The sequence below is a fragment of the Alosa sapidissima genome, chromosome 18 (genome assembly GCF_018492685.1).
Source record: "Alosa sapidissima isolate fAloSap1 chromosome 18, fAloSap1.pri, whole genome shotgun sequence".
In the NCBI taxonomy this organism is placed as follows: Eukaryota; Metazoa; Chordata; class Actinopteri; order Clupeiformes; family Clupeidae; genus Alosa; species Alosa sapidissima.
The window spans coordinates 2497164-2525092 of NC_055974.1; the positions used below are offsets into that span (position 1 = coordinate 2497164).

Sequence of the window (27929 nt, forward strand, 5' to 3'; positions counted from 1 at the left end):
ACTTCATAAGCCATGAAGCCATTCAGGACAATGTGTCCGCCTTAAAGTCAAATAGCCACCGGATCAGTAGATATGCTGGGGGGGAGAGAGAGGCATCACTGGACAAGAGAAGTGGAGTAGAGAAAGGACCATGAGAGAGGGGAGGAGGAGAGTAAACAGGAGGTTGGGGCACGCTGAAGGAATGAGGTGATTAAATAAGCTAAAAAAGACAGAAACCAATGCAACTAGATGTACCGCAGAGCGGTACAAAATATGACCGCCGCCCAGTCCAGCACATGTTTTCCACAAAAATAAGTCACGCTGAAAGGCATATATGATTCTAACTGTCTCACTGAATTGCATTATGCACACTCAATTCTCACTGGTATCTGCTAGACAACAAGTACCAAAACATGATTAGTTCAAAGATTTCACATGTAATATACATTTTATACAACCCCACCCCCATCTTGCCTGTTCATAATTCTGAGAAATTCTTGAATTGTGTGCATGTGTGCGTGTACATGTTTATGTTTATGTGGGTGTGGGTGTGTGTGTGTGCGTGCATGTGCATGTGCTTGTGTGTTTGCCTGTTTATGTGCCTGTGTGTGTGCATGTGCATGCATGCGTATATATGTCTACTGTGTGAGTATGTGTCATACATATGATTACTGTGAATGTATGTGTATGCGTGTGTATCTGTTTGTGCACATGTGTGCACATGAAATGGGTTAACATGACCCCTGGAGGCAAAAATACGGAAAAAATTGGTCATCCTAGGCCAGGGGTGGGCAAACCTTTTGGCTCAAGGGCCACATTGGGTTTTGAAAACTGGCCGGCGGGCCGCACAACAACCCCCCCCCCCCCCCCACACGACACACACATAAAAAAAATACATTTTTTATAGCCTATAATTTAGTATGAAACGTATTTGTTTTACAATATGAATTGCTTAAAAATGCTGCTAATTTTATGCTGTTTAACAAATATATAAATTGTGCACTGTCGCTTTAAGACAGTCGCTTTAATTCACGTTTATTTCTCAATGATCTTCTGCCTGCTCCGCTATGGCTAGTGCTGTACCTACAGCTGGGCCCTCTCACAGTTTTTAAATGGTCAGTAGTGGGAACTACTGTTGCCTTCATGATTTTCTTTTAAAACTTTCTTATAAGAAGGAGATATCAATTATCAACAATGACAAGCCAGCTGGAACCTGCGGCTCTCTCTCCCTCTCGTGAGTGCAGACGCGTTCCCAATTAAATGGATCGCATAATGTTCACGTTAGATCTGCTGCAAAGGAGATAACTAAGAGTTAACTTAGTTTAACATGATGTTATCTCTATTTAACATGATGTTTTGACATTGACATAATGAAATGCTCGGCGGGCCGGATGAAAGTGCTTGGCGGGCCGAATCCGGCCCGCGGGCCGCAGTTAGCCCACCCCTGTCCTAGGCCCTACATTTCTCAAGATATTCACAGAGAACTGTGTCTGCCCTACCCTCCTTTCAGGGGGTCCAGTCCAGCGGGGGGGGGGGGGGGGGCTACAGATCAAAACGAAAAATGATGGTTCCATGCTATCCATGTGGGGATACATGCCCACCAAGTTTTGTGTACCCCGGTCTTTCATTGTCCCGGGAATCCTTATTGGTGTACATCACTAAATGTACACATAAATTATTTTATTGTAAGGCCCCCCATGAACGAAAGTACACAAGACTTCGCATGCATTCGGAGGGTGTCATAATGATCCTACACTTTTAATTTCGTGCAGTTTTTACCATGTCAGCCAGAGATATTGTGAAGAAAACACCTAATTTTTTTGCTTTTTCATTTTTAACTAGGTGGCGCTATACATGAAATAAGTGGTAATGGGATGGGTTGACATGCCCCCTTAAGACCAACATACATAAAAAAGGTGGACCTCCTAGGCCCTACGGTTCTCGAGATATTCACAGAAAACTGTCTCCGGCCACCTAAAGGCCAGTTGGTGTATAGTAACATAAATTAATTTATTGTGTGGCCCCCCATAAACGGAATTCCACGAAACTTGGCGTGCATACAGAGGGTGTCATAATGATCCTACACTTCCAATTTCGTGCAGTTTTGACTATGTTAGGTCACAGATACCTGCGATTACAACACCTCATTTTTACTTTTTTGTGTTTAACTAGGTGGCGCTATACATGAAATGAGTGGTTATGGAATGGGTTGACATGGCCCCTTGAGATCAACATACAAAAAAAAATGGTCCTCCTAAACCCTACGGTTCTCGAGATATTCACAGAAAACTGTATCTGCCCTACCCTCCTTTCGGGGGTCCAGTCCAGCTGGGGGGCTACAGATCAAAACGAAAAACGATGGTTCCATGCTATCCATGTGGGGTTACATGCCCACCAAGTTTCGTGTACCCCGGTCCTTCAGTGTCCCGGAATCATTGACGGAAAAAATCTGATTAAACCTATATGACCGCCGCTTCGCTGCGCGGCGGTCATAATGACTCATATTTTTGCATTTCATTTAGGTTCATAACGGTGCTATTCATATGTTAACTATGGTTTATGGTGATATCTAATTATGGCTGCATTGAAAATTGATGAAAAATGTGTGTCTTGCAATCTGAAGTGTGTGTGTGTGTGTGTGTATGTAAGTTTGTGTCTGTTTGTGTATGTGTGCATTGATTCTTTCTCTATCTCTTAGTCAGAGATGATCAGTGACACACAAAATCTCAAATGAAGCTTCCATGGGGCCTCTCCTTTCATGTGCTGGCCATTTTAACCCACATTTGTTTTGTTGTGCATGTTCTATGTGCATCTCTCTCTCTCTGTGTGTGTGTGTGTGTGTGTGTGTGTCGACATGGCAACGGAGGAGTCTGAACCAATGACCAGAGACAGAGGCTTTCAGTATGCAAACATGGGGGTTCATTATGTCAGCACTGAAACAGAGCTATCGGCTGCACCTGCCTCATTTGATTGGCAAATGAGAGCCGCGCTGCTCGCCTTGCCCGCGGCAAGCTTTTGACTGGTGTGCACGGTAATGACGTGTCTATCTTGAAATCCTCTAAATGACATTAAGCGTTATCATAAAAGGATTTGATAAGGCACATATAGGCTAGATTTATGCAAGTGAACACCTTTTAGACCAGGGGTTCTCAAAGTTTTGATTAGTGAGGGCCAATTCAGGAACCCAACATTGAACTGAGGGCCACCAAAGGGGCGGGGGGAGAAAAAGAAAAAAAAAACCTGGAAAAAAATGCCATTTGTAATGATTTTAATGACCAGATTGCATCTCTACAGTTTATATTTATTGCATTAAACACATTTTAATTCATAACTGAGGCTAAACCTGGCAAAACTTGTGGAAATCTTAAGAAAAATTGCAATGCACACACAATCCCTGGGGTTCTCTACCCTCTAACAGACAAATTTGGGATATAACAGTTCTGGTTGTAGTCCAAATTCAAGTACAAACCTATTTAGAACAAACAGTCTCAGTGTGCCTTGCTTCTTATCAGCATAGGCCTTATTCAGGGCCAATTCCAGCTACCAAAGCACCACAGGAAAACCTGACGGCCACGAAACACCACTAAATGGAGATTCATTCTTTTCAAAGCACACGGTACAGTTGTACAGTTTTACAGATGTTATCAGATGTTATCGTGGGCCGCCAGAAATGTTTCCGCGGGCCGCCATTGGCCCCCGGGCCGCACTTTGAGAACCTATGTTTTAGACGGTCAGAAATGATATGTTAAAAGATTCTGATAAAATAGTATCATAAAAGAACTAAAAATATATTCTCAGGGAATGTGCACAGTGTGTGCATGTACTCAGTTTTAAATGCTGTGAGTTACCTTGCCATGATAACTGATATCTCGGAGAAAGTAATCGAGCCTCACATGCTATTTCTCTTCTATTCTTTTTCTAAGGATTCTTTCTTCTGTTGAGTGTGTTTCGGGGTCGGTCAACATCTCTTTGTTCCAGCTCTGCTTCATTTCCCCAGCACAGCTAAACAAAGTTTTACCTTCACAGTCTGATGGCCAAAACTGGCCACACTCATTATCTCAGAGCCAACTGGCAAAGGCATGGGGAGTTGGCGTCTTAAAGGTGCAAAGCCCACTTTAACATTTCAGTCTTCAGTCTTTTACTGCCGAATGAAATAAACACATCCAGTTGTAAAACAATTGCTGTTCACAGTAATCTCGTCAGTGTGCACCCAAATCAGGGGAGTCGATCGGTCAATTAATCAATAAGTCGACCTTTGAAGCTAAACAAGAGGACTGTAGACTGCCCCCTACTCTTACTTCATTCTACAGCTTATAGTTCAAGACCAAAGTAGCCCTAGCTTGCATGTTATGTGTGTGAGAGGCCTTAAGGAAGGGGTAGAAATAAAACAAGGAAGGTTGGTAAATGGGAAGAAAGAAGTTGATACAGAGAGCAGGAGAGAGAGAGGGGGGGGGGGAATGAGGAAGAGGAGGAGGAAGGGCTTTGTTGGGCTCCCCAGCGTCTCTACTCACCTTCAGGTCGCGATGGACCACGCCCATCTGGTGGCAGTGGAGCACGGCCTCTAGGATCTGCTGAATGCAATGACTGCATGCAAACAGCAGGGGGTGTGGGTTAGTGACAAGCTCACACTCACTGTCTGTGCGCGCTTATTGAGACCCGAGAGAGAGAGAGAGAAAGCGCTCCGCTGGTGTGACCGCAGACTGGCAGTGGTGGTGATGATGGCCATCTTAGTCCCAATTTAGTCCCAATTTAGTATACATGGGAAAATCCATACATAATCCTATTGCCAAAAAACATTATGCCTTTTTAATTGATACTCTTACAATATTAGCACATTGTTTATGGTCATTGTTTAGTGTTGTGGTAAAGTAAGCTGTAATCCAGTGGGAGATGAGGCTCCTGTGCCACCCCACCATCTGCCCTGGCTGCCGTGGCATCCCCCAGGCACGCCGCTGCCCTCTCCCCCGGGGCTCAAAACAGAAGTGGTGTTTACTCTGCAGGCTCCTGGGCACAACAGACCGGGGGGGACGAGGGCAGTGGAGAGTGAGGATGAGGTGGAGGGAGGGGTGGTGCTCTGTCTACCCACCGTCCACTCCAGCCCGGTCACCCCCACCGCACCACCTCCCTGACCCCCTGACCGTTGCACCCCCTAGACCAGGGAGCCACTACTCAAGAGAGATACTGCATGCATGTGGCCTTGGCTCCTGGGGAATTGTTGGGGATTGTGAGTCAGGTTATATGCATCCATCAACTCTCCAGGAACCGGATCATGCCTCACCCCTCCCTAGATTGGGTGGCGGCGGAGGGGCACTAGTAGCTCTTGGGTGGGTGGGTGGTGGTATCAAGTCGGAGGTCAAGGGTCAGTGAATCGCCATGACAGGGAGGCAAGGAGGTCAGGCGGGCGGGCGGTTAAGGGAGGTGGGGGGTGGGGGGGGTGCTCGGTTGTTAATTGTTTTGTCCAGATGTGGCTAGCCACATGTTGACATGTCGGCCCTGGTGCACGTACTAACCTTCAGGTCTCTGTGTACTATGCCATTTTGGTGACAATGATTTACACTTTCTAGAATCTGCTGTATGCAGTGACTGTGGAGAAACAAGGCCAGAGACAGACAAAAGAGAGAAAGGAAGAGAGAGAGAGAGAGAGAGAGAGAGAGAGAGAGAGAGAGAGAGACAGAGAGAGAGAGAGAGAAAGAGAGAGAGAGGGAGAGAGAGTGTGTGAGAAAGAGTGAAAGTGAACGTGAGAAAGAGAGAGAGATAGAGATAGAGAGAGAGAGAAGAGGGAGTTCCAGCCGCAAGACAGAAAACAAAAACAAGACAGGTATATAAAAAGACAAAAACAACATCAACTGACCCCCAGCTATTATGTTAAATCAACTTTTTCAGTCATATGCAAGTGTTTTTCTTTACTTGTTGAAGCTCTTTTGTTCTTTTATTTCTGGGGAATAATGTTTTTGCATATCAATTGAAATAGCTTCCAGTAATAAGTTTAAGAATTTCCAGCCTGAAGAAGTGTGAGAAGTGACCTTGTATTTCCTTATTGGATATGAGCAATGTCCAATCAGAGAACATATTGACAAATGTTTGACATTGTCCCCAAGAAGTATGATGAAACAGACAATAGAAACAAAAGAAACTGAAACTGTAACAGACATGAGAAGTCAATAAAAAAAGCGAAAGAGGCACAAGCTAAACACAATAAGCAACAAGACTACAAATATAAGAAACAGTGAAATGTGAATACATGTGGATCCTCAAAAATAACTTAATGGGGCATTAAATGCTTAAAGTCATTAACACCACACACACCAATGATTACCCATATAAATTCATAAATTAAAGAGGAAGACTTTTCATTACTGTACTTTTGATATTAATCATTAATGTAATCAATTAATGTAATTTTTTACACTAGCTTTGTTTGGCAACACTGTATCCAAACAGCTAATAAAGACACTTTGAATCTGAACCAGAATGTGAGTTCCTCTGCTGTGGGGTGAAGTGTTTGTGTGGACAGCACTGACCTGGCATCTGCTTCGCTATAGTACTCTCTGGCCACAATGTCCTCAAACAGTTCCCCTCCAGTGACTCTGGAAATGTGGAGGAGAAAATGAGACAGTTTAATTCCAGGCTTCAACTTCTGCCGAGCGGCGGGAAACCTGGGCAGCAAGTGCAATTAGTGGTCTAAATTTGCCGTTCAGGGACCGGTGCTGAGGGGGAGACGTTACACAAGGACAGGCTCTGTGCTCGCCAAAAAAAAAGGTCAAACTAACACAGAGATGTGGTAGGCTGGTGCAGCTTTTGATAGGATTCATAGTACCATTTTTTTCTTCTCCTTGCTAAACATGCATTATTTGGAACAGTACTGTGTTCATTCTAATGGGCCCAAACAATGGGACATATAGAACAGTACAGAACTTACAGTCTATAGCAAAACAAAGAGCACAAACTAGAGCATTGCAGGTATAGTACTTTGAGATGACTCATTTTAACAACCTTTTTCTTTGTGAGGTGACCTTGGGTGTCATTAAATGCGCTTTAATAAATAAAATGTATTATTATTATTATTATTATATGACTATTTCTGAATGAAGAGATTTTCAATAAACTACAGCTCCCACTGGGTGAAAAGGCTCTGAATCAGGGAATATTCATAGTGATATATTTCCTGATATGCGTAATATCAGGAAATATATTGGTTGATATGCTCCTGATATTTTAGTGCCAATTGCCATATCAGGAGCATATCAAAAGTCCTGAATGGGACTGCGACGACATGCAAGATATCCAGACTTCATATTCTCACCTGATATGATCCATGTTTCAAGTATTAGCTACTTATATGACCCCGGACACCTCTTGTTCTTGTTCCCATATACCCCCTGATATGTCAAACATGGGACTACGCATATAAAGCCCATATACTGCCAGACACAGCTAATTTTGCAGGCATTTATGTGCATGCCTTTATTTGCTTTTCAATAGGCTTTATGCCTTTATTTTTTAAATTAATGTGATTTATATATGGTGATTTATGTAATGGTTTTAAATGTGAGATAGTACATAACCATCACTGAGCTTATTGTGCATCTTTAACTTAAATAATATTTCACATTAATTTTACATACACTTAATTACATTATTTACTTACACCTGCTAAATCCCAATGACTTATTTTACTTTACCATGAAAAATATACTGTACGACAGGCAATAAAATTTGTTACATGGCCTTTATTGTATTTATCAATCAATATTCAAATCAACATGGCTTTCTCGCCTGCAGTAGGGGGCTTTCGCAGTGACACTCGCCCCCTCTCAATGACCTGCCTCGAGTGAGAACAGAGACTTCTGCTTGACCACAGTGGTTTAAACAGTTCATGGTCTGGGCTTGCAACGTCCTTTAAAACATTTTGGGCCCTTGTCCGTACTCTTCTGGTATAGATGGTAGGGAGAGGTGCTCTGATGGTCCCTTTGGCAGTAAAAGTCAGGTGTCTGTAAAAAGAGAAAGAAAGTATATGTTACAATTGACCCTGTCCGTTAATATAATTAACTCAGCTTGTGTGACAAATAAAAGCAAACCCACAATAGCAGCCTAGACGTCAGGTGCAATAGTTAGAAGTAATGGAGATATGTATTACAGTTGTGCTCATAAGTTTACATAACCTTAGCATACACATACATTTAAAAATCATCTGATCTTAATGCCTTAATAAAAAAAATAAGGAACACTTATTTATTTACGATACATTATTCATTCACAAAGAAAATTGCTGTCCTTAAAGGTTGGATTTTTCCTAATTTTTTTAATTAAGGCATTAAGATCAATTTCCAAAAGTATCATACCTAATTGCAACACTGTCTGCAGAAGCTCTTAGAGGTGCTTAAACCACCTTTCTGATGCCTAACATAGATCCTCCCCCATCTGACGTGCAGTGCCAGCCTCTGGCTCCAGGCTGGGACTTGCTGGATGACACCTAAAAAAATAAAACAGCAATTGCTATACATTATGTTATTGTTGATTAAGATAAAAATCAAACATTAAAAAATAAGTTGGTAAGTCAATCAGGTGTTCAAACAAAAATGATAATTACCTTATGAAGGCACCCTCGCCACCATCACCATCAATGTTAATTATTGATATCAGTTTATTTGTGAGGGTTTCAGTTTCTGTAAATAGAAAATAAGATTTAACTAAATTATGATTATGCTCAGTTTGGCATATATTCAACACATTATTTACATTACCACCAACATAATGGTAAACATGGCTAAACTTCAAAATTCAAGACTATTATTAAAAACGACAATAATGATTAGTTCCTGTATTAATACATTACATTGCACATTTGTCAAACAAATTAGAGTGTGCACAGTGACATAGCCCTCATTCAAAACACACAAACACTTACAGCATGTTGAGGGCAGCAGCCATGGCTTCCAGACATAGTCAAGTAGCATGTAGTAGTAGCAGGACAGACCGACTTTGCCCTGGTCTGTTGATGGAGCCCACTACAGTCATAACAACAAACAGACACATGAAAAAAGGGGAGAAATTAAACACAGCAACAGACACAAATACATGCACACACATTATAATGTTATTTGCTATTCTACGTGTGTGTGTCTGTCTGTCTGTCTCTACCTGGTGAGTGAACTCTCTTGCGGGATTGAAACTTCTTTTGTATGGAAGTGGCACACATTTGGAATATTCCAGAATGCACTCAGTGTTCTCAGGGAAGCAGTCCTCACAACTCACTGCCTGCAAACGGAGAACAGAGGGAAATTAAGATGAATAAATTGCAAAATAAGCTTACACATAACGTGAAAAGACTATCACTGAAGCACTAATGCCCTCACATGCATCTTAAATAAACACATGCCTTGGCACAAGTCAGGTACAACCAAATAAGAGCTATGAAATGAAAAACATTTTGCCTAATACTACCCATACATCAGAAACCTTTGACAAGATTTGGCTTTCAAGCTTTACTCAAAAGACTACAATCTTTCAATAATCTTACCCAAATCTGGTCAAGTCTTCTGGTGTAAGGATGGCTTAATATAACACTATACGTTACCCTTCACAAACTAAAGATCCCTTCACTTGTCGGCATCATATTGAGGTACGTCAACCCCCTGTTCACGTTAGCCTGCATAGTCATTAGCAGCCACTATAAATGTAGCTTCTAGAAGTTATAGCTAGGTTAGCTAACCTACTCGTGCCTGATAGCCTTGGCCATTTCATTCAAACTAAAACTTTACATCCATAACGAAATCTCAGACAGACTTATTGTTGAATATGATATTACTACCATTCCAGATATTCCACACAATGGTAAAGTTAGTTATTGGAAAAGTTAACATTAACAGCTAGCAGCTAACGTTAGCGATGTTAGCTCGCAAGCTAGCAAACGTTAGCTGATTCTAACATGACGGTTAACAAACGGTTTTGGTTAACATTAATGCTAAAAACAGTATTTTCCTAATTAATTCCAGTTTTCAATTGGCATACAAAAGTACTGTAGTTCTTACCTTGGATATGATGACAGCAGAGTTTGTACAGCTTGCAGTCAGATGCATGACAGAAAAGTGACGGTTGAAGTCACCACCAGTGGCAAGGAGTTCGTTGAAAAGTCAGTCAGGGGTGGGGGATGGGTATGCTGTGTGTGCGCATGCGCTTATCGAGAGGCAAAGCATAAGAAATCGTGGAAATTATTAGGCCTGCATATTTTAGTTACATTAACCAAACTGATTTTGTAGAAGTGTCAAAACATAGTAGCCAAGTGGGCTATTACTACTATTCTGATTATTAACATTATTGGTTCTCATATAGTTTGACGTCAATTTCATTTGAAGCCTTGTTCCTTAATTAAATCAACATTGGTTTATCAGTCACCCACGTTTTATAGACAAGTTACAACATGATTGATCCATTGTTACGTTGGCCCACAAGGAAGCTTGTAATGTTAAAATAGTATGCTCAACTTTAACAAGTTTAATAAGCCTTTCTTATGTGTTATGGTTTGTAGTATATAGTATGTATTTATTTTCATTATAGGCTATTGATTGAATTGTTGTTTATTATTGCTATTCTTCTTAATGTAGGCCTACTTCAAATTGTTTAGGCTACTGTTAAATTTAACTTTGTATTGTTGTTATGTGGCAACTCCAGCTGAACCGAATTCGTTTTGGCAGACAGCATTGGGGACAAGGGGAAAGCAGATAATTTAAAATGTGGACTTTATTCCTCCAACAGATCTCATGCATATTATACATAAAAAGTAGGCTAGACCTACAGACTATAGCAACTATAAAATCTCAAAGATATCATTGAAATTGAACCATAACCAAAATAATTAGGTAAGTAGGCTAGCCTTGACCTGAAAAAGGTAGTCTTTACACTGTAAATAGTCTATTTTTGAATGTCCCGAAATTAGATAGAAATCAAATGGCAAATAGCCTATCAGTGATGTTTTATGGTACGTTTTGGGCGTAGGGCATGCGTGACTTAATTAGGCAGATCTTGGGCCTAGGCTATCTAATATGATAGCCTAAGCCTATCCAAGGGTGGAGACCTACCCAAAGATATCCAGAAATGGTGTGTGTGACTTGTGATTTGGGTATGCATACCCCTGATATCTCATTGGCATATCAGGAGTCAAAATAAATCAATATTTTCACTGATTCTTAAAAACTCAGGATATGATCAAAGATGCTCCTGATATGCTGCATGTCATAAAAAATATCCGGTCAGTATATCCCCTGATTCAGAGCCTTTTCACCCAGTGTCCCTGAAATTGCAAAGTAAGGATCTTGCTTATTTGTACACAATTAACAAATAGATTATTTACAAATAGATAACTAACTAATAGATAATTAGGGCCCATGATGTCATTTCCCTTCATGTGAATTTGAGCATGATTATTTTCTACACAGAATACGCTTCTTCCAAACTCATCAACTTTTCCCCCAGCTTGTTAAAACTACACACTTTGCATAGGCTACTTCTGCTGGACTGAAATCACAGATCTCAGATAACCCAGGGTGTGCTAAACAAATCAGAACAGGTCGGTGATTACTGCCATTACAGCAGGGCCTTGTTTTGGTAAACACATGTCCAGCTCCAAGAAGACGGCTTTAGTAAGGTCTAAGACAGAGGAGTGTGAAGGCAGCGTCCAGATTCTGCAGTAGTGGAGCTCATTTCCTCCATTTAATGGCTGTTTATTCAGCCCTTCTCACACTGGCCTCTGAGGGACCTGCCCAATGGAGTAATACTTCAGCAGGGAAAGCACATTTGAATGAGAACAAAATCACAGGATATCCAAATATCACTGTTTGTGACTGTTTGGAATGTTTTATTTGGCTTGCCAGGTTATAAAAAAACATACTTTTAAACCATTTCTTACTTAAAATAACTTGGCCTTTATGTGAAAGCAAAGCCAAAGGGTGTATTCAAGTATATTGTGGTTTTAAAGCCATTAAAGCCTACATCCATTTAATGTACCTTCAAATCTGTAACTAAGTGAAAAGTAATGGACCTTTAACGGCACATCCCTGCCTTGCTCTCTGCCTTCGTGCTGTTCTGTTTCAGACACTTGAAGCTTCCAGACGGGTAATCCAGTACTGGACATTAGCCAAGTCAGAACCAGCACAATACAGGGTGGCTCAATACAGCCAGAGACTTTCTAACGAGGAGACACAGCACTCAAAACATCCTCCATAGAAATGCATGAGCTTAGTTTATAACGCCAATATTGCAGTTGTCTACTACCCTGGGTTTTCCCATGCTGCCTTACGCACGCAATTTTATTCACACTGCTAGGCAGCCTGGATTCCATGGAGCAAATTTTCGCCTCAGCTAGGGGACCAATCACAGAACGGAGGGAGGGCAGCAAGACAATGACGACACACCGAAGCCGTTATGAGCTACGTACAGACGCATTTGATAGACATTCGTAGCGCCCAATAAACGGCTCTGGGCATTCGTAAACCACGTTTCAAATACGAGAAAATGAATGTCTAGTTCCTATGTGAATACATCGTGCCAATCATGTGTTGTGATCTCGCCGCTGGAGCAAGATTGGTGAAACCTTGCGCACGTGCATTTCTGCATATGGCCGCAGAGGGGAGGGACTTGCCTAAAAGGACTTTGATACAGCATACTCTATCTGGAACTAGGAACAGTGTATTGTGTTTAAAAGAATTGAACTGATCAAGGAATGAAATGTTGTGCACAACATCTGTGTATCCTCTCCACTTCCTGATGAGCCATAACACATGACACATGATACTATATGGCTCCATTGCATTTAGCTTAGCTCTTGGAACTTCACAACCTTGCTGAGCTGAATGTTACCATTGCTACCATCTGCCAGTGATCCCATCAGTCGTCACCATAGCACATTTTCGACGTAGCAAAGGATATAGCAGCAGCCACGAAGGGTGGACATTCAGACTCAGGGGTCACACGGATGGGAACACAATTGGAGGGTGGGAGCTGGCAATGAGAAAGGTGGACAATCAGTGAGGGAGATGACCCTCTGGAAAAAGCAATCGTGATAATCCACATCAAACGAGTAGAAACTAGTGTATAGAAACTACAACTATAATGAGTGTGATGATAGCAATGTGAAAATGCATTCTACTTTGATGACAAAGAGAAGCCTGTAAGAATTAGTCTCGGGATAGAGAGCTTGGCAATTTGGCAATTTCTATTCAAGGGCAAGCAAGCAGGTGTTATGCCGTCACGTCATATGGAGTCAATGGTTCGGCTCGAGGCGCTGAGGAATCCAACGGATGATTAAACCTTCCTCATCTTGTACGTGTCTTAGGGCAGCAAATCGTTCAGAGTTTTATCGATTAGCTAATTGAGTGCATGCTACACTCCCTCAGTTAATTAGCAACACAGTGCTCCTTTGAGAATAAGCTTGGTGTTTGGGAAGCAGATCAAGCAAAAGGAGGTTAGGCTGGCCAATATGAAAGTGCACAGCTTCCCCCACACACGAGCACTCAGACCAAGATGGCTTTCATGAATAAGAGAGGCCCAGGAATTGTTAGCACTTTAAGTGATGAAATGACCATAGTGCAATCGCCTTTGGGCCTTCCATAAAAAGCCAACTGACAGAGAGAGAGAGAGAGAGAGAGAGAGAGAGAGAGAGAGAGAAATGAAATGATGAGAGAGACTAGACCAGAGGGCAGTCTGTCAACTCTCTTCCCCCGGCACTCGGCCAACCGTCACTATTCACAGAGTTGTGACTCACGCTGTTGCATATTCACAACTTCCCACTCGGCTGTCGGCGGCAGCCGGCTTTTTCCGAGAGAAAAAAAAGGTTGTGCATATCTGATGGGCAGGCTGCCCAGGTACACCCAATTACAAAGTACAGAAATATCACCTGCCTTTCATTTCCCCCTGGACCACTGTGGCACTTCCACATTCAACACAGAGAGTGATGGGAGGAGGTTTTGACATTCAATAAGTGCAGGAAGAAATGTTCATGCAGTATGAACCTGTGCAGCATGCTATAATTTATGTTACTTTCTTGACCTTTTCACAAGTCAAGAACATTTAATTCTTTCTTACTTTGTTTGGCCAACTACTCTGTTCTTTCTGATTTTCCATCTTTTTTTTCTGCTAGTCCCTTCCATCAAATCCTTACATGTCATTAAACATGGCGTGAATTATAAACACACAAATAAACAAAACGCATTCAAATGTAGGCTGTAGACAGTTAAACAGATGTTTGTAACCAGCTAGTCCCCCACCCCTCAACAGAGTACAGTTCATGCTTTAGAGGAGACGCCTCTGAGACAGACAGACAGATGAACGGCCGAGAACATCGTGTAGAAACGCGCTGACAGCTGCAGCTGCTGGCGGTGGCAACGTAATTAGCATGGAGCCCACTCAGCTCATCACTGTCATATTAAACACAAACATTGCCTTGGATTTCAGAGCTCATTTGGAGCGTTATGGGGGAAGGGTGGTGCAGGTGAAGGTGCTGTGAAGAGGATGTGTAACTGCAGGTACTACATATGCTGTTGGGCTTTCTTACATTTATTTCCATACTGTTTTTTTTTAATGCATATCTTCGAAGAACAGGCTTAGATGAGATCTGTGTGTACAGTATGTCCACAGATGGAGGCATTGATGGATAGTGTGTATCTTGGAGATGCTGGATCCATGCATCAGTAATGGGCCAGCCATACAGTACATATTTCATGTTTATGAGTGAGCTATGTAAACACACACACATGCACGCACACGCACACACGCACACGCACACACACACACACACACACACACACACACACACACACACACACACACACACACACACACCTGCATAGAATCAATGTAACGATTCTGTATAATGGATGTCACAAGAAGCTCACAGCAAATCCCATTAGAGACCTCTGCTGCCAAAGTTCAAAGGTCAACAAGTAATACAGGGGTGGCAAGGTGATGAAGACATCCCATCCTTTGGGGAGAGATACGGCAGATTAAAGAGACCACTAATGGTCTCATGCTTTCAGCTCTGACCATCTCTTCTACCTCTGGAAAGGAAGCGTTTAGAAAAGGAACAAGTTGTACAAGTCAAATGTACAAGTCTTTCTGCACACAGAAACTGTTATTAAAAAACCTGCTAACATATATCGGTAGATCATATTTTAGTACTGTATTCAAGTACTGTAATAAGCCCCAAGAAGCTAGCCTGGCTCTGCCTGTCTACGTACTTCCGTACATTACTCTGCGAAGTCACGAGAGTCTGGTATCCAGGCTACCAAGAAGCTGTAGGTTCCAGTGATTTCAGAACAGCTAAGGGGTTGTTAGGTATGAAATATATATCCACTATCAGAATGGTTGCCAAGCAATGCCACTCTAACTTGTATATCAATGTGTGGTGGCAAGGTAGAACGAAATGTGGTCAATGTTTTACAGGTTTTACAATGGCGTTGAACGTGATTCAGTCAATCATACTCAAGGACCAGAACTATCCATTTTAGAATGTCCATGTTTGTCACTGTATGTTGTTATATCATAAAACATTTTCAAAACTTGTATGACAAACTTGTATTCTTAAATTTAGATAGGAAATGAGCAAATGCACACAGCACATAGACTGCAGACACGTTTGCTCTGATAATGACCTGCTACCCAAAGGAATGTGGACACTGATCCAGTGTGTGCCGTAGATCCCCATTTTGCTGTAACCGATTAATTCTGGGCCTGTTGGGGGGTAAATGAACTGGCCCACAGATACATTGATCCAAGGCAGTAAATTGTGACCAGTTCTAATGATTACTTCCACAAATCTACCGGGAATAGTTTAGCTTCACTGGAGACCTTTAAGAAGACATTTTATTGAGCTACACTGTTTCATACACAAGACTGTAATAGGCAACTACTTTGAAAGATTATGCTGCCTCGAGTTAGACCAATGGCTTCTGAAAAGTGACAAGTTGCTTGGTTGAAAAGGACCCTTCTATCTCCCGGAGGAAAAACCTTGCACTACTATATGTCATATGCTCATCTCACCCCAAAAAGACTGAGAACTGACAAAGGTGTTTTATTGTTACTCTCTTAACAGCTGGAAACTGTGAGAGGGCTATTATCCTCAATGGATCTCTGGAATGACTTTTCAAAAATTACCCTTGTGAGCGTTTCAGTGGATTCTTACTGAATTCTTCTCTGGAGTCAAGTCATAGAACCCTAGATTATTCTTCCCTGGTACAAGAATAGCCATGGTTATTTCTCTAGGCAAGCTTGAATGTAGTCAATGGCAACTAGATAGACTTTAAAAACAGTGCTGGTATGTGATGTGACTCTTTACCTGTGGGCTCTTTTGCCTGGGAAATTTCCCTGTGCTACAATATCCACGATGCTATGACAACAATAACAACAATAAAATTGAGTGTTGGTGTTTTGAAGTGATAAAAGCAAACATTACTTACAAATCGAAGACAAGGTAGTGGAATCCTTCTTCAGATATGCTGTCATGAAGCCGCACTTGAGAAAAAAGACAGAGAGACGAAGGAGAGGAGCAGAAGGGAAGAAGAGAGGGAGAAGAGACGAGTGTTATTTACAAATCAACCAATCACACAAATGAATCGCAACCCATACCCATAGATTCATGGCAACTGGTCATTGGCAAATGTCAGAGATGAGTTTTTATTCATCATCCAGCTCTACGTCCCCTCTCATCCACTATTGCCCACTGATGAGCGTCTGCCACCAACACTAAGAGGTCACACTTGACTCTTCTTCTGTGATCCCTCATTGGTGGACTGTTTAACCTATTGCTCTTCATTCTAGCAATATCTTCAGACTCATCCATATCTGTATGTATGTGTGTGTGTGTGTGTGTGTGTGTGTGTGTGTGTGTGTGTGTGTGTGTGTGTGTGTGTGTGTGTGTGTGTGTGTGTGAGTGTTCGTGTGTGTGTGAGTGAGTGAGTGAGAGAGAAAGAAAGAAAGAAAGAAAGAGAGAGATTGAGCCCTTCTCCAAATATATAAGAGGGAAAGACTACTCCATTACTGATATGATCCTTTTCAGAGGGGCCGCTGGGTCTCTTGGAGCCTCCACACATCATTTGAGATGCCATGTCAAAGCTAACGTGACATGAGCCCAGAACAGAGCGTTCCAGTGTATTACCACAGGGCTGAGGTGTAATGTCTCCGCATGGGTGCTGCAGTGGAGTTTACGTGCACAGTACAGAGTGTGAAAAGCAACTTACTCTTTTGGAAGGAGACTAACGCGTGATGGTGAAGTTGGCTTTAAATCTGAATATGGCAATGCAGAATCAAACTCATGTTTTTGTATTTTTTTTCTTTCTCTTTTTTGTCCAGACAAGCACACTGGGGGAAATACAGGACTTAATGGTCCTTTCCATTTACCCATGAAGACATACCAGCCATGTTTCCATCAAGCGTAATAATGTGAATTTTGAACGCTCAAAAATTGAAATCCCAAGTGGAAACAGCTGTTCACAACTCCTCCCTTGATTGGGAGCGTATCCATATTTAATTAGCATAATAGAGGAAATGGAAACACACAGACTTTTCCTTTAGCCGAATGATTAAGCCCCTCTACACTATACTACACTACCCCTATACAGTATGAACTGATCTGAGAGTCAGGAGGCAGGGGTGGAGGGGGAGGTGGAGGGGGAGGTGGAGGGAGGGGTGGAGGGGGAGGTGGGGGGAGGTGGAGGGGGAGGTGGAGGGAGGGGTGGAGGCAGGGGGCTGGCGGGAGGGGGCTGGGGGCTCCCCTTTCATTGTGTCTCTCCTCTCAGTTCTGAGTGACAATCAGTGTCAGCAGGAGCACTCTGGACTGATGACAGCCAGCAGCTCGCACACTAGAGATGGCAACAGCCATTAAGACCCTGGAGGACTCAGGCAAGTGTGTGTGTGTGTGTGTGTGTGTGTGTGTGTGTGTGTGTGTGTGTGTGTGTGTGTGTGTGTGTGTGTGTGTGCATGAGTGAGTCAGAGTGCGAGAGAGAACAGGAGGTTATGAGTGTGCATGCGCGTGTGTGTGTGTGTGTGTGTGTGTGTGTGTGTGTGTGTGTGTGTGTTCGTTAAACCAATGATATACCAGCCTAAACAATTCCCCAAGTAATCTCAGAGATGAATGAGAAGGCGTGACCCTTTTGGAGGGGAAAGAAATGGAGATGTACAGAGATAGCAGGGGGAGGGGGGCATACAAGAGAGGGATTCTTTACCCTTTGGGACAACATACACCCCCATCTTAGTGATGTTTACAGTCAGGGTCTCAAAGACAACATCTCCTTGGTGGAAAAAGCTGTGGCCACCCAAATCATCTGTTGTCAACAACACACGGCTAAAGACATCATTACTATGACAGGCATGTTGTTGAACCCTCACTTTTATCTTAATGACAGGGTGTACCACTGGCTGAAATTGACATAATCTTGAAAGCTACTTGTCTATACCCTAGGAGAGTGTGTGTGTCATGAAAGCTGAGCTCAAATGGGTTTGGCAACTGACCTGTGCATGAGATGCACCATGGAAACTGAGGCATGTCTGACCGCATGTTTTTGCCTGATCTCGGAGTGTTTATGTAAAACTGGCTTTGAGGTTTTAGCTGCACTGGCGTCAATTCTGTGTTTATCCTCTCCAAAAATGGAGAGTGAAGCGGGGAGGAGAGGACATGGCCCAGCCGCTATTTTCCATGCCTGTAAAATAGATCCAGGAGCCCACAAACACCATTTTACTGCACCGCACCGTAAATCACTTGTGCAGGGCCTTCAACACCCCCCCCCCCACACACACACACACATACTCCCTCTCCAGTAAAAGATGGAGTTGTATTTGCATTACCTCCTCTAACGTTTAATGGGGAAGGCACACACACAAACACAAACACACACACACACACACACACACATACACAGCCTGCAGTTTCATCTGATCATCCACAGTGGCTGATTGGCAGTGGCTAGGTTATGGAACCCCCCCCCCCCCCCCAATTGAACAGCTTGTCTGTCTACCTATCATTCTATCCATTTCTCCATAAATCCCACCAGATATCTCAGGAGGCCGAGTAGACTGGTCAATCTGTGAGGCTTGGGGGGAAAGATGGCACCTACGGAGAGCAACCTTGGCCTCATCATCAGTCGTCTGGTAGAGTTTCAGGATCTGCTGTTGTGTGCTTTCTGCCTGGTTTCCCCCGCTCTGTGTCTCCTCCTCCTCCCTCATTGTAAAGCCGTGTCATTAGAATGGTGTTAATTACAGGCCCCCGCTCCCATGCTTGTCTGCCACCGACCTCCAGGCTTACCCATGAGCCTTTGCTAAAATGTGGCTAAGCAGCCGTGGGGGTGGCGAGGTGAAGCAGCCCTCCCTCTGTTCTCACCCCCACTACCCCAACCCCAACCTCCACCTCACACCCCCATCGCAAATCTGTAATAACAAGGGGCTTTGTTGTCAGGCATGCTCTGTGCCATTTCAAACACAGGGTATTTTCAAAAGTCTATTTAATGTGGGGATGACGTCTCTGCGGTGTGTGTGTGTGCGTGTGTGTGTGTGTGTGTGTATGTGTGTGTGTGCGTGTGTGTGTACGTGTGTGAGTGATGCCTGCTAAATTTGCACGGCGGTTGTGAGACACACCATTGCCGTTTTAATGATCATGGCAGCCAGAGCCTGTGAAACAGACTGGAAACAGAGAGAACACCAATACTGATACTGAAAAAAAAATACTGTAAATAAGAATAAGAAGAATAAGAATATTGATTCTAATACAAGCAATAAGGAATCCAATAACATATTAGACAACGCTACTCTCAAACTTCCCTGGGGTGTCACATTCTGGGAGTACAAAACTTCTGACAAAACACTATGGGGAAATGCCAGTGCACAATGGTGATGGACACAAGTGCGTTCCGTACTGCTGTAGGGTGTTCATGTATGGTGACACACCCCGCATTAAAACTGCCAAGTGACCTTTGCATGCACAACCCACAGAGCACACATGTGGGAGCTACCACTGTGACATCCCAGTGAAATGATACGGTGCAGACCGCTGTATAGATAAAGCAGTGGGGAATGTGTTTATGAGCAGCACCATTTCCCAGACAAGCTATGTTTAGTCTCTCTCTTTGTGTCTGTGTATGTGTGTGTGTATGTGTGTGTGTGTGTGTGTGTGTGTGTGTGTTGGTAGTTGTTAGTATCGTGTCTGGAGGCGTGTGCAAGTGTCAAAGGGTGATGATATAATCTAGCAACTTTGATGATTCTTTACTTTTTTCTTTTCTGTCAAGTATATATGTTTAAGTAAGTATAAGTATACTCTTTTGATCCCGTGAGGGAAATTTGGTCTCTGCATTTATCCCAATGAATTAGTGAAACACACTCAGCACACAGTGAACACACAGTGAGGTGAAGCACACACTAATCCCGGCGCAGTGAGCTGCCTGCAACAACAGCGACGCTCGGGGAGCAGTGAGGGGTTAGGTGCCTTGCTCAATGGCACTTCAGCCGTGCCTACTGGTCGCGGTACGAACCGGCAACCCTCCGGTTACAAGTCCGAAGCGCTAACCAGTAGGCCACGGCTGCCCATCTGTTTACATCTGGATACACAGTAGAGAGTCATGGTTGTGGTCTGTCTGTATTGTGTGTGTGTGTGTGTGTGTGTGTGTGTGTGTGTGTGTGTGTGTGTGTGTGTGTGTGTGTGTGTGTGTGGAGGGGGGAGGTACAATAGTGGAGTACCGGTAGGTTGCGTATGAAGGGGGAGGTCAACAGTTGGACTTACCGATGTTGGGATGCTTCAGCAGGCGACAGATGCGAGCCTCCCTCTCCAGCTTCTGGTGGTCTATGGGCACAGGGAGAGAGAAGAGGAACCGTGTCATGATCCACAGAGCACACTGAGCACCTTATCAACAGCAAACAGGAACCACAGCCCTGCATAGGGATTGACTACCTTTACATGGACAACAAACATCTCCTACTGTAGGAGCAGGGTTTTAGTTTTATTTCATCGCAATTTCAGAACCCTAGATAAGCCCTAAGTCTTGAGAAATCCCTTTCTGCTAGCTGGAGTACTCCAAGAGAAACTGGGATGCTGTAGCTGGATGGATGGATGCGAGTATCCATCATGTAAACTGGGATAAGTGCATCTAAGCCACTGTTAAGTTGAACAAGAATCGTATTACATTACATTCTTACAGAGACCACAAGTCTGTACTATGTGCAGTCAATCAGAAAGTGTCGAATCATATTCCCTTAGCATAACAGCAACTGATCCATGTGAAAAATGAGCATAGACCATACGTGATTAAAACTACTTGTACTTTAGGTGTTTACAGAAAAATAGAGATGACAACATGAGAGGACGAGTTCGGCAGAAAGAGAAGCAGAAAAACAGTAGCCTAGGTCAGAGAAACAGTAGGTCAGAGTCAGGCTAGTGCATGCACAACACTTGCTAATTCACACAGTGACTCACATTTGTTACAACAGTGAGACAGTTTTAAATACCAAGATTAGGTATATAGATAAACACCTACGGATAAACAGATAAAACCATATCAAAATCCCACCACATAACCTGTGTTGGTGTCTAGCGCATTCATGATACCAGAAACACAGAAGTGAATAATGCATCTCACGATGCATTTACTTTTTCCTGTGGCTTTTCCCCCCACCTCAAATGACCAGAACGCTGCCACTCAGAGGGCAGGAAATAATGAATCCATAATTCATTTGAACCCGCAAGGATGAGAGTGTAAACAGCGTGAGTGCTTCATAACAGCGCGTTTGTGGAAGGCAGAGTCAATAATTACCGACTGCAGTGGAAGCCTGCAGAGGGGAGCAGGCGGGGGGTGGGCATGGGGGGGGGGCTGCACTGAAGTCACACTCCCGGGGGACGGGGGACAGTGTGTGTGTGTGTGTGTGTGTGTGTGTGTGTCCGTGTGCACCTTTTTGTGCATCTTATGTCCAACTTGTCATGTGTGTGAGTGCAGAGGCCAGCTGAAGAGTCGAGGCAGACCGGGCCCTGCTGTTGCTGAGTGACCGCTCGGTGACCGCTTAAATTTCCCTGTCAGTGGTTGAAGTTGCCTTTCCTACCTCAGTTTGGAATAAACACACAGAGGTCATTTTAGCCGATTTGTCACTTCGTAGTGTAACTTTGTAAGTCTTCTTTCTAAAGTGGTTCTGAGACTGAGATGTTCTGAGATGTTTTTCAGGTATCAGTGTCTGTAGATGTAACAGAGCTAGAGAGGTAGAAAAAAAAAAAAACAAGAATCTCTTCAATATTGTAGAATGCACTTTCAATTCCTCCATGTCTCAATTAGGTTTTACATATTGTAAAAAGAAAGAAACGTGTGAATTATTTATATGTGGTACAGTAGATCTCACTGATTGGTTGTGAAATATTCACCGTGTAAGTATTTCATGAAGCTCATCCTGGGTTTGTTTTGACACTGGGTGCACATGGAGCTCCTGGAGCTTCCTAAACATCAGGAGCTTAAGTCTCTTATATAAAAAGCTCCCCTGCATTGTGTTTTGCTCTGAAAGTATCACAAACACTTCCAAGTGCACCGTCTCTTTGTATCCATACTTGATTTGTTTTGTCCCAGTGTGGACTCTACTGGCCCTTTGACCGAGCGCTCAGGGCATCCCACTGGATCTCTGGCGGCTCACTGTACCGCTGCCGTCGGAGAGATCAGAGTGGTACTGGGATCAGAGGACGGCAGACGTCTTGACCTCTCACCTTTACACGGACATTGCCTCTCTGTCTGATTGGTCCATCTCTGAGATATCTGCATGTCTCTCGGTTTGTGTCTATGTACATCTATCTATCCATCTCTCCCTCTGAACATCTATTGCTCATCTGTTTCTTTACGCAACCCTCACATCCCTTTCTCACTCTCCAATCTATCCATCCAGTTATCTCTCCATCTATTTAAACATCTATGCATCATCTCGACCTTCACCCTCTCACTCCAATCTACCCGGCAACACTCAACTCAGCGGTGATTAATGAGAGCTATTCTAATTCCATTTATCAAACATTCATACCACAAGATTAGAAGGGATCCATTTAGGTCTGCCCATGTCCTTCCCTGCTCTTTGGACTGAAGATGGGACCGTGGCTCCAACAGGAGACGAACCAATAGTCAGACTCTATAACCTTTTATTGAGTGCACAGGTTTACAGCTATATCCTAATGTAGTGGACTCTCCAAGGTCCATTGTTACTGTATACAAATATTGTTTTTTTTTCACCCCTGTACGTAGTGTGGATTGTTTCATCAATATGCTCAGTTATTGCTCCTCAATTTCCCTTTTCTGACAAGGTATATTGGGTTACAGGTATGGTTGGTTTGGGTCATTTTGACCAAGTGCTTTGTTATGCTTTCCCCATTTTTCATAAGTTTTATGATGCACCACTTGGACTGTTTCCACAAGCAATTATTATTATTATTATTATTATTATTATTATTATTATTATTATTATTATTATTATTATTATTATTATTAATTTGTTTTGCTGAAAACCACTAGGCAGAACCAGAGCCATATAAAGGTAGAGTTGCGACAACTCCATTGACGCTAATGTTCCATTTTTTTCCAACAATGGCAGTTAATGGAAGCCTCAAATAGTTCCCGGAAGTTAACAATTAATAATAGCAGCAGTGCAGTTACAGCAGTATAGACTGTTTGTAGCCAACATTTCAGACTCAGATTTACATTCCTTTGCCTCATCCGAATAATAATAAAAATAATAATAACAGTAATAGTAGTAAAGTAATAGTAGGCTAATAGCCTATTTATGTATCGACTATGACTTTTCTGTTGCTCAGTCTTTATCAGTTCCTCATCAAATAAATTAAAAGAGGCTAAAAGCCCAATACATGTAAATGTGCCACACGTAATAGCCGAATATAAGATACCCCTTGCCAAACCCATTTCAATTAGGCACCACTACACCACCACGAACAAGCTGTCATTAAGTTTTTGCGTTTAGTAGGCCTACAACTTTTATGACGTGACATTTCTTGGGCATTTAGCTTCACCATCACGTCAAGTTGTAGGCCATGCTTATCTAGGCTATGGATTTAAGTGGCTTAAAGGCAGCAAAAGTGGGATATAGTGCAACTGCTTCCCCAAAACAATTCCTCCATAACTGTGTATATTTAATAGTTTGATATGTGGATAACTTTCAGTGGACTAAACAAAAGGTAAAGATTTTGTTATCACAAGGCCACATATAGCCAACTTTGCTATAGCCAAGTTATCCACATATAGCCAACTTTGTTTGCAGCAGTGAAGCTGAGTTTGTTGTTAACATTGTTGGTAACTGTCAGGGAATGTAACCCCAACATATAGATACAAGAACCACAACACGTAGTATGGCTTTGCCCACAAACTCTGGTACCAAGAGTAGAGCCTGCTAATGTAAGGAAGAATTCCTCACACCATCAGTCTCTGACTCTGCAGCCCAAAAGCTGTGTCTTTTATTGTACAGATGCACACAGAAAATAGGAAGCAAGACATAGCGACTTCATTGTGACATACTCTTATCTCACCCACACACACACACAGACAGGGTGCAGTTCCTGTCTGTCTGGGTGCACACTTAACTTGTACTCTCTCTTCTTAGAACTCAGCACAACAACATTTAACTTGAACTCTCTGTTCTTAGAATTCAGCACAACAATATTTCTGCTTATTATACGGCTCTTCACAATGCTAGTAGAACGCTCCATTGACTTGAATGGGATTTCCCAAAGTTCTACGGTAAAATATATTCATGTAATTACCGCTGCAAACATATAATTACCGCTGTCAATGGCAACGGGTTTTGTGCTTCTGATACATCTTCCATATCACTACGCAAGGACTGGAACTTCATTCAAAAGTGAAAGCAGACGGTTGATCAGCTGTGTTCTAAAGAATGTTTGATTCAAGTTCAGCAGCGTGTGTTGTTGCAAACTATTTGTTTCTCAGCAAATGTCACGATGAACGGTAACAAATAGGCTAGGCTATGTAGGTTAAAGTCATATCGTGGGGAGTTTATTATTTCGTTTTGGCAAGTAGCCGTGTAATAAGCGGGATAATGTATAGAACGCCGGTCATTACTGGGAAAACAAGTCCCTTCAAGGTGGAACAAGACCCCTCCGCTGCGCGTCGGGGCCCGGTTCGCCCTCTCGGGACTTATTTTCCCAGTAATGACCGGCGTTCTATACATTATCCCTTACATAAGAAACACTAACAAGTACATTGACTCTTTGCACTTACTAATCATATCCATGATCTGTCCATACACAGATAAATAAATTGCATCCAAAGCAAAAGAGGCACCCCTTACTGAAAACTATGTAATGCAAGTTGCCCAGTCAAAATACACGTGTATGAGTTAATTCTGTGTATTATTTCCAGATTAACAAGTAAGATGATAAAAAGGAAGAAAGTCATGGATAATAAGAAAGAGATATAGAAATGAAAGAATGAGAGATAAAGAGGAGAGAGACAGGCTGCCAGAGGACGGAGAGAGAGACAGAGAGAGACGATGAGGAGGAGAGAGTTCCTTTCCCTGGGGAAATAAGACCCGGTCCAAGACTGGCACTGCTAATCTTAATAGTCAAGTTCAATTGAACTGAAGATGCATCCATAATCCTTCCTCTAATCATGGCTCCTCACGGAGCTCTCCAGCACTCGGGATCCGCCTCTTTAAGTAATAGAGCAGCCCTGCCATCTAAATCTCTACAACTACTGTAGATGCCCTCTAGGACACCACGCCCAAATCCAGCCAAGCCAATCAAACATGGCAGCACACTTAGCAACGGTTTCACTCACTCCTAATCCTAGCTACCTGGATCAAATGAGATTCACTCTTTGCAACAAAAACACTTCCTCCAATCAAATGTGCTTTCTTTGAGATGTAATCCCAGATGGACAAGTCAGATGTGTTATTACAGGCCCATGAAACTAGGGGCTTTATGCCGCCCAGGGGGGGCTCTCCCCTGTTGGTCTTGCTAGGCCTTTCCCTGCAGGTGCATTTGCCGCAAATGAAAGCCACTCTTTGCGAGCCCTCCAATGAAATCATCTCTCTTTAAGATGCAATCCCAGACGGACCACTCAGATGTGCTTTTACAGGCCCTTAGAATCAGGGGCTTTGTCTGTCTTGCTAGGCCTCTCCCTGGCGGAGCGGTTGTGGCCTCAGCTCCTAATCTCTGATGTAACAGGATTTAAAGGGAGGTAAGTGTTGACTTGATGCTTTGCTTGTGTCGTCGTCAGCGGTGGCTCTCTCTGAGGTCCGCCTACCATTACACAAGCCCATTACAGCACGCTTAACATGACCACTAAGCCTGAACTCCGGTCAGCAGGAAAGAGAGATGAGGGGGAGAGAAAGAAAGGCCGCTAGATGGAGTGAGATGGAGAGAAAGACAGAGGGAGAGGAGGGATAGACACAATCTCTCCCAGCAGAGAAATTAAGGCATCAGTTGACTTGAACATAAAAGAATTCGAATTTAATTCAAATAAGTGCAGTGACAGAGCAAATGTAAAGCCTTGCAGGACATGGTTGAGTAAATCCAATGACCTCTTTACCTTGACTGGATTATATGACCCTATGGGCCACTTCGCTTAATGTACCATCATGCTATGGACTACACTCTATACAGTTTACCAGTAGCCTATTGTCCACAATCAGATCCATTAACTCATCAACAAATCTATAACATAAACAAATCAAGTCAAAACAGCAACAACCTACTCATGACTTAACATTAATCCATTAGCTACCCACTTATAAGAACCTTAGCAACAGATGTCGCATCAAACTCTCATAATTGGAGCACAGACATCAAACTTCACAGATGGTGTACCAGGTTCATTATCAGTGAATATGCCACACACACATGCACGCGCACACACACACACACACACACACACACACACACACACACACACACACACACATATAAACACACGCATGCGCGCGCACACACACACACACACACACAGCTGGAACTGTTTTTGTTCATTTGTTAGTTTGATACGTTTGTTAATAGTTTATTTATATTACGGTAAATCATTCCACCTTCTTAACTGTATACTATTGTCTACACTGCACTATATATCTTATACTGTTTATGCACCACCATACACCATACTGTGTTTATCAGACTGCACTTTTCTGGTTAGACGCAAACTGCATGTGGTTGTCTCTGTGCTTGTACTCTGCACAATGACAATACAGTTGAATCCTTTGGAGCCCTGGGGTCTCCTCCGTCTATCTCTTTACCTCTCCCACTCACAGAGCCAAATGTGTCTTTCAAATTTAGATCTAACATATTAAAAACAGCTTGTAACAAAAGAGAGAAGGAGGAGATCGAAACGAGGTGTTTGGACACCGAGCTGCTGGCCCAATTCATGCCAGTCCCTGGCGAGAGTCAGAGAATGCCGTCAGGCTGCAGGAAACGGGGGCAGCTATTTTCAATGCAATCAAGCTGACCCCTCCCCCTGTTCACCACTCCTCTCCATCATCTGTCTCACTCCATCTCTCTTATCACTCTCTCTCTCTCTCTCTCTCTTCATCTCATCACTCCATCAGTCCACCTCCTCATCACTCCACTGCAAGGCCAATGATGTGCTAGGCAGGGTTGTGCACAATTCAAATTGCAATTCTGCTTCCTGTTTGCTACCTCAATTGAAATGCAAGTGAAATTCAAGAATTAAATTGGAATTTAAGAGCCAGTTTCAATTCAATTCTGGAATTTTGCACAAGCCTGGTGCTAGGCGACACACTAGTCAATAACAGGGGGCAACACAGGAGAAGTACAGAAGTATACATTTTGGTTGCACCCACATCTAAAAGAACTAGGTATTGAAAGGTCTTTTTATCATTTGTAGTTTGTCATTGTTTTGCCATTTGCTTTTGACCCCTAATGTTTCCACATCAAACTTCAGCAAGATGCAGTACGTCATCAGACTAACTCTCCTCCA

The 27929-nt window shown here is 42.9% G+C and overlaps 1 protein-coding gene and 1 long non-coding RNA gene across 9 annotated transcripts in view; both read right to left on the reverse strand.

Moving 5' to 3' along the window:
- Positions 1 to 27929, reverse strand: part of LOC121689599 (calcium/calmodulin-dependent protein kinase type II delta 1 chain) — an 89218-nt gene that overhangs the window by 29022 nt on the left and 32267 nt on the right. For 4 of the 8 annotated variants that reach the window (XM_042069536.1, XM_042069534.1, XM_042069539.1 and 1 more), the window contains exons 3-6: positions 20735 to 20794; positions 16428 to 16482; positions 6501 to 6566; positions 4491 to 4563 (exon numbers count right to left, since the gene is read on the reverse strand). In XM_042069536.1, the coding sequence (XP_041925470.1) occupies positions 4491 to 4563; positions 6501 to 6566; positions 16428 to 16482; positions 20735 to 20794 (254 nt within the window). Of the gene's footprint in view, positions 1 to 4490; positions 4564 to 5489; positions 5563 to 6500; positions 6567 to 16427; positions 16483 to 20734; positions 20795 to 27929 lie in introns of all 8 variants that reach the window. The other 4 variants (XM_042069538.1, XM_042069535.1, XM_042069541.1 and 1 more) reach the window with 1 other exon arrangement.
- LOC121689604 lies at positions 7521 to 10212 on the reverse strand. The gene is made up of 6 exons (XR_006024826.1): positions 10011 to 10212; positions 9121 to 9237; positions 8888 to 8987; positions 8570 to 8645; positions 8322 to 8452; positions 7521 to 7970 (listed from the first exon to the last, which is right to left on the reverse strand). It is a non-coding gene; the product is annotated as an uncharacterized LOC121689604 (long non-coding RNA).